We start from the raw sequence: 11,359 nt of genomic DNA on the forward strand, positions 1-11,359 counted from the left end.
TACAGGGAAAAGGAATTGATGTTGACTCAGGCCATGGAACAGAATGAGGTAAGGAACATAATAGATGTACATGATTGATCCTATTAATACTCGCTTAAATGAGGAAAAAAGATTAGTTCATATGAGCCAATAATCGAGTGTTGTATAAATAAATACCTCTTTCCCATAAACAAACTTGTGAAGCTAAACTAAAAGGGCAACTTAATATACAATATAGAATCCGCACATCAACTATCATACTAATACAGTCTACTCTCGTTAATTCAAGCACTTGATCAATCGAAACTTTCGATAATTCAAAATAAAAGCTCAGTCCGTAGAGGAACTATTAATATTTTGAAGTTTTACGATGCTTCTTGATACACTCAATATTTTGAAGTCCAAGCAGAGGGTAGGCTGATTTGCAGTTTTTTGCCTGTCATAACAGGAAACTATTCATCCTGTTAAAACAAGTTTTTTTTAGTTATCTGTGATCTTTTTGTTTAACCTGTTTGTTGTGTGGAACGGTGGCCGAAGTTAAAATTGTTTTAATGTCATGGAAACTAAGCTTAAATACAAGTCCCTTTTGTTTGCGGGAAAGGGATTGCAGCAGTAGAAAGTGGTAGGCTAAAATCAGAAGTTAAAATACTTTTCAAATCCCTCCAAATACGTTGTCTACGATAAAAAAAGGCAAAATTGTTTTGACTGAATGCCGGAAGAAAAAGAACCACAATAAGTGAATATTTTAGACTAAAAGAGTGTTTAGTTATGTGGTTTAGACAACCACGTTGAAACATGCCTGTAGGAGGTTTGATTTAAAAACCCAAAGCTATGGAAAGGAGCTTAACATTCCCATTCCATTTTAGTTTATGTACCTTACATAATACAGTAAAAAAATGAACTCTTTTGAATTCAAATGGTTTATTTTCCTCCCGATAAATCAAACTTTCTGATACGGTAATTTAAAACTCTTATAATTCAAATTTATTTGCCTGGTCCACCAATTTCGAATTATCAAGAGTATACTGTGTTATAAGGCTGAAAGTTTGTGTGTTTGTTTTAGTGAAGGATCGTTTCGGTTCTATTTTTTTTTTATATACCTTAGTTACCAAACTATATCCATAAAAAGTGAAGAAATGATGAACTATAACTCATAAAGAAATATTTGAGAACCAAGCCTACAAATTGGTCTTCAATGTTTGACTGCCCGACACTTTTTCCGGTTAACTGCTCTAATGATAGTTATCTGTTATCTAGCCGAATCGTCAGCTTCTAGTTAAATGTTTGTGTTTTATGATAATTTTTTATGATTGTTTGGGTGTTTCCCTTTAGATCCCTCCACCAGCTGGTATGCTCAAGTCAGTCAACATTCCCAGTATTGAGTCAATACAGTTCCACAGGATACAGACGTTCACCACAGACTCCAAACAGCCTCATCCCATGTTTGATACTAGTCAAGTCCCCGTATACATACAAGTGGATCACATCACCACCAACTTTGTTTATGTGAGTGATACATTACTCAATGAAACTAAAATAAATTTGTTCATTTGTCTGTAAAAATATAGTGTTAAGTCTTTTGCATTGCAAACTTGTATTTGAAATTTTTCTTGACAAATTTAAATCAAGTTCTACTTTTATTTAAACAGGTGATACTTTTATGGCATCACGATTTACTCACCCTCATAACTGTAGAAATTGAGACGCTGCCCAAGATTTATGTGTACAACTGTCTGGTAGCCTGCAGGAATTTTTCTGTGCATGCATGCGGTGTTTATTCTATGGAACTTTTTCTTACCTTATCTGACAAACGAATCACTTACTGTTAGATTAGTAGTGAGGGAAGTAAAGAACACAGCACTGTTGTCAGATTGCACAAACTGGCTTGGTCCGGACTGGAGCTCATAAAAGACCTTCATTGGATAACTCTCGTATGAATAAACAATCCCAAATCACTCTCAACCTTAAGTATCCAGTACACGTATCTTGTTTACAAGCTGCAAGCTAACTTTTTACCTTCATCACATAACCTAGCCCAGTGTACTTTGATGCACTCTTTATTAAAAAGTACTGGAAAAATCTGGCTTCTTGGCAACATTCCATGCCATTCACCGGCTTTTGAGCAAACCAAATTGTAAACTAGCCAGGTGTAGCCTACTCACAGTTGCTTTTTAAGTACACTTGGCTACACATTACAAGTAGGCCTAGATGAATCGGTTCTAGCGGAATTTGTAATTGTATCAAAAGCAACTTAAAAGAGGTTAATTAGACTACAAAACTCCTTTAACCTGTTTAAAAAGAAAGTGAGGTTAAAATCAAGGATAGAAAGGCATAGTACATATGGGGCATCAGAGTACATTACTGAAAGGTCTGAAGACCAAAGATCCTGCAGCTTATTGAACAATTTTGAGATGGTGAATAGGAAAATTTCACAGCATGCAACACATGGTTTCTTCACGCCAGCGAGTGGTAAGTTTCATGGTGTGTACTTGACAAATGCTGCAGATATTCGTGCTGATGGACACAGTGGAGGTGCAGTCGGCGCTGAGGCCGTACCTGCCGCTGCTGTTTGAGGCATTGCTGGAGTGTCCGGTCCAGCGGGGAGATCACCTGGTACCCTGGGAGGAGGTTGTGGCTCAGCTAGAGGCAGACACTGTAGCTGCTGTCACCAGACTGGGACTGGAGACCACGTCACGCTTCCAGTGTGGACCCTACTGTCAGACTGGCTCTCTCATGCTGCAGGTAATACGGAGTGGCTCACACTAGTACAGATTAGTTACGTTGTCAATAGTATTGTAATCTATAATATTGAAAATGGTTCTCTGAACATTATATTTATCACTGTATGAGATGTTGGTTTTGTCGTTTGCTCTATTACATTCCGTTGGCTTATCCTGACCAACTACCCACACCCCAGTAGGTAGAAGGAAATTCACTTAGTCTGCAGGTTTGCTGCGGAGATGGTATTTGGTTTTTTGTGACTGTCTCTTACTGAGAAGTAGTTTTGTAACCATCTGCTCTGTATGAAGCTGGAGCCAAGCAAGTATGAGAGAGGGATAGAGTGGGTGAAGGAGCTTCTATACAACACTCACCTCAACGCTGAGAGACTCAAGATCATTGCTGCCAAGATGGTCAACGATGTGGCACAAGTCAAGAGAAAAGGCAACACCATCGTCAGGGAACTCATGAAAGGTCTTCTCTACACCAAAGGTATTTCATCTATAATCAAATGTATGTTTGTTTGCACTTTGTCTTCGTGCATTATCACTATTATGCATTATCGTTTTTATGCAAAGCTTTCCTCTGATTGCGGTAAAATGTTTTAGAAATAGTTTCCCATTTCTTTGGTTTCCAAGAAAATACAAAGCGTTTGAAAGGTACTCTAGTTGTTTTCTTGTGGCTTTGATAGACTTTCAAACACTAGGTTCATACTGTTTTGCTAATCGTGGGAAAGCTACTAATTTGAATATAAAATCCAGAGAGTACATTTTGCTCAGGCATTTTTCAGTGGCTCAGCTGGGAGTAAGGGTTGTCAGTTTAGATCTGTTTAAAGTAGGGGTTGAGTTTGTCACAGGGAAGGAATATAGGAATCAAAACATTAGGCAGCAATCTTCAGTTGATGTTAAAACCACTAAGGCAGGGTTCTAATGATAATAGCTTCAGAAGCCTACGTATTAAGAATAAGATTAAACCTCTTATAGTTTCAATGCTGTTGGTGACAGTGAAATTTCCTACATTTTCTGTTCAGTATTAAATTCTTTGTTTTAATGCTAGCAGCATTCCATGTTCCAATCAAACATCTAAGAAGACCTAAAACATAAGTAATTGCTTTTACTCAGACTGGTTGTTGTTTCAGAAAGTAACCACCACACGGCCAGTGTGCTCCGACAGCACAAGTTCCTATCACAGTTGCTGGACAGACTCAACTCCCCCGAGGAGTGTGACCGGGTAGTGGCCGAGATAGACCAGGTGCGCAAGATGGTGACTCACCCTTCCAACATGGTGGTACACCTGGCAGCCAACCTGGACACACTGGCTGCGAGGTTCCCCAACCCTGGCTCACTGTGGGGACAGCTCCTGCCAGACACACACTCTCCACACAGACACAAGTAGGTCAAATTAGGGGACTGTACTTTTAGTTTTGGACATGATTCGTATTTCCTTCCTGATTTTTCCAGAACTGGAACGGGACCAAATTGATCCTTGTATAACTTTAATTTGTTTTTAAAATCTTGACTTTTAATCCTTGCAAATTACAATAATAACAAACACAATCTGTTTTAGTCATTGTTGTACAGTTATTACTATTGTGTTTTCATGGAAGGCCACAACATATCCTGTAATTTCAAAGACAAAATAATCTTCTCCCAAAGTAAATAGCTACAAATAATTATAATCCATGATCCTGGGGTACAAATAATTATAATCCATGGTCCTGGGGACGTCATATGCTATAGCGACGACATCATAAATATCTCCCACAATCATGGAGGACATCATCATAGTATTCTGCATTCGCTGCGCCATCTTTTAATGTCCCGTGATCTCTTTGCCATTGTACACATGTCCTACGATCGCGGTTGAATCACTAATGGCTCCTGCAACACAGCGAAACTGTGAACCTCTTCTGCAGTGTTGGAGACATTTTTAACATCTCCCGCAATCACAGCACCTTTAGTGAACATCCTCCGACTACACAGCCATCATTAACAACTCCCATGATCATGGTGCCACTGTGAGCATCTCCCGTGGTCAAGGAGACATCATCATTGTCTCTTGGATTTGCAGAACCATCGTGAAGGGTCATCAGCAATTTTGGAGAGCTTTAGATGTCTCATCGTCACTTGCGACGTGGCGGTATTGATATTGCAGTCAGTTGGACGGATTCCAAATAAAATGTAAACCCGTCCTAAAGATCAGAAATATATTTTACTTGGAAGCATCCAAAAATGTCTAGATTCTTCCAAGATATCCTCCAGTATTACGGGTTCCATATTTAAACTGTTTGAACTAAGAAACTAAAGATGTTTTCCATGGAGGTGTAAGCTCTGATTTTTTCCCCACAGACTACGAGTCACCTCTGACTGGGAGCTACTGCAGGACTCCTCAGCCTCCAAGATACACAACTGTGTGGTTGGGATAGGCGCAGTGGAGTCAGCGTACTACTGCCACACGGCACCGGCAATACGGGACTTCCTAGACCCTGACCTGGCGCCCCTGCTGGTCTTCCTGCAGTATCTCACACAGCTCGAGGTAGGATCAGTGTAGGGGTGTTTGAAAATTAGTGAGAACTAAATATTTTTTTGCATAATGCAGTTATTTTTTTTTTCTTTATTATGGCATAGCAAAAGACCAATTACAGTAAATAAGATTCAAATGCAGCGCTGCTCAACCAGTCTAGCTTAGTTTCACAACAGGTTAAGTATCTACATAGAGCACAAGGGCCTGGGTTTTATACAACATAAATTGTTAGTAAAATTGCAAAATATGTTCCTGTTTATCAGTGTCTCTTTGAACATGTCGCAGGGTCCAATGTGGAGACTGATCAGAGGCCAAGGGTTTGCCTACTCGTACAACATGATCCCTCGACCAAACGAAGGACTTCTCTACCTCACTTTCTACAAAGCTACCAATGTCATCGGTGCCTACAACAAAACTAAAGTCATCCTTGTGAGTGTTTCAACTACAATAACCACCCCCAACCATTAAGTCTTCAGATTTTGTCTAGTCTACTAACAAAGTCTACTAAGTTACTAAGATACTAAGTTGTAGTCTACTAAGTTTTGTCTAGATACTAAGTAGTAGCCTTTTTTTACTCTCCATCTCAATTTTAGCAGTATTATTGCTATTCAAGCAATAACAGCATTAAGACGGCACAAAACAATTAGCTGATGTTGGTAGTTCATGACTACCAAGCTCCCTAACAAGCTGTAATTAAAAGGTGTCTATTGCACCTCTATTTTTTACACTCATATTTTGCATTTTTTTGAAATTACTAATTTTTATGTAATAATTGTTAGATGGTGATTTTTCTGGGTTGTTTTGTCCTAATTATGAATTGCCGGATGCATCCAAAATGTCTGCAATTTTCTCCCCATGTCAATTAGGTTGTCATCTCACAAAGAAAAAAATTTACAAATATGAAACTCTGTTTGCTTCCTAGGATGAAAAGTTGGCAGACGATGTAACATGGGAGGACTCGCTGTTTGAGTCGGCCAAAAGCTCGCTCATCTTTGAGATCATTGAGAGAGAGAAGAGCATCGGGGATGTAGTGGCTCAGTCGCTGTTGTCTTACTTCAAACATGTCGACCATAATTACAACAGGTAAAAATTTATCTTAGAAATTTGTAATTTGAAAAATATTGCATTTAAATACAGTCCCACTTATCTGAAAATCTGCATTGCCAAAATAAAAGCTATTTTATATTTAATCTTTTTGAAAGCAGTGCTCTTTTGAAAAAAAGTAAATATCTTTTTCAAGTTACTAGCAGTTACCCGACACGCGTTGCTGCGCTAACAACTATTATTTTAAATGGTAATATGTTCTTTACGATAAATAATAAAAATGTATACCGTACCGGTACCAAAAACCAAAATAGAATATTTATTTTACTTAATCGTCAGTGGATAAACAATGTTTTTGTTTTTTCATTATGTGTATAAATAAATAAGTTTTAAAGGCGTAACTACCACCACGTGAGCACGCAACATAGGCCTACAGCTGTCCACGTGTAAAAAGCATTGTAAACAAAATTGTAAAAGCTGTGTAAAATGCATTTTCTAAATTTAAATTGGCAATAGTCAGGGATTGCCCTTGTGCCTTATAATGGTGATTGCAAAAGCAAGACGCAAAGGAAATTTTAGTTGCTTGAATTCAAAGGGTAATTCGGATGAAATCATCGGTATTCTTGGGATTAAGACTATTTCTCCTTTAAACTTACCACTGATGATTGTTGCTTCAATCAGGTTTGGTGTAATTTTTTTTTAATCGTCAGTCTGGTTCCATTGCACAGCTTGGGTGGATTTAAGTTTCACATTAGGTATTTTTGGAGTTCCTTCTTTTAATTACAGTAGGGTGGTGGGTTAATGACAAATTCTAGGACGCTTGTTTATTATTCACTTAATAATTTTTGTTAAATTGTCTGGGTAAAAAACAAAAGATAAAAATATTATTATTTTTCTTTTTTCATATTATGACCATACAAAAAATATTTTATAGTTATATTTATTTTGATATATTATGTTTTACTTGTGTACAATTTTATGCTGAATAAGAATCAGGCCCTCAAGTACAACAAATTATTTTAGTCAGTATATGTACACAAAACCCAAAACATGTTTTTTGCATGACAATAAATGCAAGCGTAGGCCTATGGGACAACAAGGGGTCAACTAATCCGAGTGGAAAGGGTTAAGTCATTGCCATCGCTTTTATTGCTTATAATACTTCGATAAAGGTTTTTCTTTTTACTTTTTATGTTTACATATTTAATAGTGGAGAATTGAAACATTGTTGAGTGGGACACGTGTGCTGTGATTGGGGTTTAATATATTTGGACTTATTCAAATGTAAAATAGTTTTCTGTGCTGCATTCTGTGGAAACAGTGTCAATGTGGCACTATTTTAAATCATGACTAGTACAGAATGTTATGATTATTCAAACCTACAAAACAGAGTTGGTGAAAGTAAACATCAGCTTTTAAATTATATTTATTTGTAAACATTGTAGTTCCAAAAGTCTGACATTGGACCCCTTAAAACCCTCTGGAGCGGAGCCCTTTTGACGGATCACCAAACTTCACACAAACCATCCTTGAATAATCCTTAATAATGCCTGAAAATCTCATTACAATCCGTCGAGTGGTTTCGAGTCCATAGGGTATATACATACATACATACATACTTCTTTTATAGATATGTTGTTTGGCTTCTGTAAATTTCAACAAAGTGAGTATATTAATTTTTTTGCTGTGGCAGATGGCTGGTGAGTATGATCGCTAAGGTTACCAAGGAGGATCTCAGTCGAATGGGGCCCAAATATGTCAAATTATTGTTTGACCCTTCCATCTCACGCACAAGCATCGTCTGCCATCCTTCCAAGGTGGATGAACTAAACAACGGCTTTAAGGAGTAAGTTGTCACATGCATTTAGTTTAAACCTTAGAACCTTTAGCTTGTTAGCAATGTAGTGAGTGATGTGTCTAAACCTAAACTGAATCTCAAATTTCAAAACCACCAAAACTTTGGTTAAGTTTTAATTTAGTTCTCATGAGATTAATTATTTCAGAATTTGTTTTTTATAAAAATTTGCGTTTTCTTTTTTTTACACGTTGAATGTGTTTGCTCGATGAGCCACTGCCGGTGGCGCGAACAGCTAATGTGCTGTGCTAATGAGTGCTTGAAAACGTTTGAATTTAGTTTCATCCGAATGAGAGGCATATACCTACTGTGTCCCAGTCGTTGTGGACGTAGTTTTACAAGAACCCAACAAATGGCAGCACTAAACCATAACAGTTGCTAGCCGGCTCTCAGTATTGCCAAATGGAGGGAAAAGGCAGGGGTGAAGTACCCGGAAACAGCATAAAAAAATACCGCAATAGAGCGGTCAAGCACAATTTTGAGGTTAGGTTCTTTCCACAATGCTACAGTACATTTATTATAGTTATGCTATTGCATGTCATTACAGTAGACTCCCTCTTATCTGGACTCCTCGTGACCGAGGCCAGCCCGGATAATGTATTTTCCGGTTAAACCGACGTCCCCAAATACTCCTTAAAACGGGCCGTTCAAATGCATACTGTATACTATTTGACTTAAATTTAGGAGAGCATTGTATCTAGACACGTGATCACTGCTCTCAAATCTTTTCCCACGAGAACAGTCATTTCAGTACCGCACACTTCCAGCCGATCTAGTCCGGTTAAACCAATGTGCTGATAAAAATTGTCCGGTTAAACAGATGTAATTTCCGCCAAGTGTAGTCCGGTTAAACCGATGTCCGGTTAAAAGGTGTCTGGATAAGAGGGAGTCTACTTTAGATCCAAACCTAAACCCCACACTTTAATAATTTTTTAACAATCCCCATCAACGATCTGAAAACAACATTTTCATCATGGTTTTTTTTATATTTATTTTTTTATTCATCGCTGCCACAGTTTATGTTACTAGGCGTTATGTACATGTATGTATTATTCACTTTTTCACTTAGATATAATTAATAATAAATCAATATCAACAATTCAGTAATGCAGTAGATCTGATATTATACTTCAACACATTATCACTATAAATATTTTCTAACGGTTTTTGGTTCTTCGTTGCAGACTGGGAATCAACCTGACTTCCTACACCACGCTAGAAGAGACTTTCCTCAATGATTGGTAGCCGGGTTCCATTCAACTAGTCTTTACCAACTCATGCAGGGTCCTTCTTTTTAATTTTAAGCATTTATACTGCGTTTTAAGTGTTTTCACTCAAATTGAAGAGTGAATAAATTTGTTTCTATGTTTAGATATTTTTTATATCTCATTCTACTAATCGTGTATAATTCGCCAGTATATTGTTTAATATTTTTGTTTGTTGGGGTTTTATACAAACCTTAAATTGGTACTTATGTCAGATAAAAATGTTATCGGACAAATGAATATTTTCTTTGGTCCATGAATCTTCAATGTTTGGAAGATTTTTTTTCAACATTGTTTATTACTTTTCTTCTTCTACTAGTTTTAGATACCGTCAAATCAATTCTTTGTTTTTGAGCCTCATATTGTATTGTTTTGTATTTTTACTTTTGTCTTGTATATTAATTTACTTATGATATCTGACCAGAACAATAATTATTTCAGTTACAATTTATTTTATATATTTATTTTTATTACTGGCTGCATTAACAATCACTATAGGTCTTTTGATGTTTTTGCATAAACTTGTATTTTGTATTCATTTTTGAAAGAATAATTGAAAAAATACATTATATCTAATTTTTAATCAAGATTACTTTCAAATAAAAACGTTGTTTTGTTTGAAATTGTTTGTAAGCACTCATTTTTAGCGAATTCCCCATATAGGGATTAAGCTGTTACCGTAGGTCTCATGGTTAGACCTAGCCCCGGGACTGATTTACTTCATTGTTTTAAGGTTTCCAGACAAAAAACACAATCCGTTCAATTTCATTTAGGCCTACCTGCCATACACAATCGTTCAAATCCATATACAAAATACATAATCTGACTATGGAAACAAGGTTTTATGAGGAAAATCGGTTTTCCTCATTTTTGACCCTTAATAAATATAACTTTCCAATACATCTCAAACATTTTGAAAAGCTCATAAAATAAAACAAAAAGGTTAAGAAGTGTTTTTGTATGTTTAATTGTTATAGAGAATTTTTTTATGAAATCTTTTAATGCAAATCCAACTAGGTAAATGGAAATTCCTTTAGTCTGCAGGTTTGCTGCGGAATGGGTAATTGAGTTCTAGTGTAGTGTGAAATTACAGAAACGTTTACTTCATAATTTTGCATTTACAAAGCACCTTTTTTTTATTCATGAAAAAATGAAATGCTTAAATTGGTTGTAAAAATTTTGTTCATTAACAAAAGTTTTTGATATAGGCCTAAATAACATGTTTGTATTGTATTTTTCCATTAGTAACTGCAAATGAATTTATAGTTTTGAGTGTTTGTAAAATTAAAGAATCTCATAACTTTACAACCAAAATTACTCATGAGAATGGTTTTTCATGTTAAAAAGAAGCTACAGGTCTTAAAGGCCTCGTGTTGCTGATTTTAAAAGCAGTTGAAAAAAGTCAGCATACATGTTGTACATGTTGAATGCTTGACTATTGATATGTCGATGCACAAAACCCTTACTAAACCGGTGCCTTATCTATCTGTGGATGAAACAAGCTAACTCTAACGTTACACAAATCAATATGTCTGTATGATACACTAAATCAACTAAATTAAACAATAAGATTATTTTTGTACATTAATTTATTGTATATTTAATTTATTTCTCTGTAAATTATTTGTGTTGTGGTGAATAACATAATCAAAATAAATAACGTCTAAAAGGCTACTATTGTGAAAGATAAGGTTACTTTAAGCTATGGAAAGCATTGTAGTTGTTATTTTGTAAGAAACTAAAAATCAATCTATTATAATTTAAATTTGTATGAAAGTTTTTCTGCTGCTTATCCATAGGGTTTAATTTTAAATGAAAAATGAAACTTTATAAGAATTGAAGTTTTTAAGTAAAGCATTAAAAGTTAGAAAACTAATATTTGTTATTTTCCTCGCAGTTTCTGACTATTTTAACTTAGATTGGTTCAAGCCTATAGTTTCCTCAACAATATCTTTCTAAAGGTCGATTCACACAC

General features: G+C 36.0%; 1 protein-coding gene across 1 annotated transcript in view; it reads left to right on the forward strand.

The window, feature by feature from the left end:
* The window catches only part of LOC129000917 (uncharacterized protein C05D11.1-like), a 28,391-nt gene extending 17,135 nt beyond the window's left edge, over window positions 1-11,256 (forward strand). The window contains exons 11-20 of the mRNA XM_054428001.1: window positions 6-48; window positions 1,312-1,485; window positions 2,485-2,721; window positions 3,009-3,189; window positions 3,836-4,088; window positions 5,046-5,232; window positions 5,506-5,649; window positions 6,143-6,303; window positions 7,958-8,110; window positions 9,304-11,256. Coding sequence (XP_054283976.1) covers window positions 6-48; window positions 1,312-1,485; window positions 2,485-2,721; window positions 3,009-3,189; window positions 3,836-4,088; window positions 5,046-5,232; window positions 5,506-5,649; window positions 6,143-6,303; window positions 7,958-8,110; window positions 9,304-9,364 — 1,594 coding nt within the window. The 3' untranslated portion in view covers window positions 9,365-11,256. The remainder of the gene's footprint in view (window positions 1-5; window positions 49-1,311; window positions 1,486-2,484; window positions 2,722-3,008; window positions 3,190-3,835; window positions 4,089-5,045; window positions 5,233-5,505; window positions 5,650-6,142; window positions 6,304-7,957; window positions 8,111-9,303) is intronic.
* The last annotated feature ends 103 nt before the right edge of the window (window positions 11,257-11,359 follow it).

Source organism: Macrosteles quadrilineatus, unplaced genomic scaffold (genome assembly GCF_028750875.1).
Source record: "Macrosteles quadrilineatus isolate MER2022 unplaced genomic scaffold, UCM_ALF_1.0 Scaffold_8__2_contigs__length_117827958, whole genome shotgun sequence".
In the NCBI taxonomy this organism is placed as follows: Eukaryota; Metazoa; Arthropoda; class Insecta; order Hemiptera; family Cicadellidae; genus Macrosteles; species Macrosteles quadrilineatus.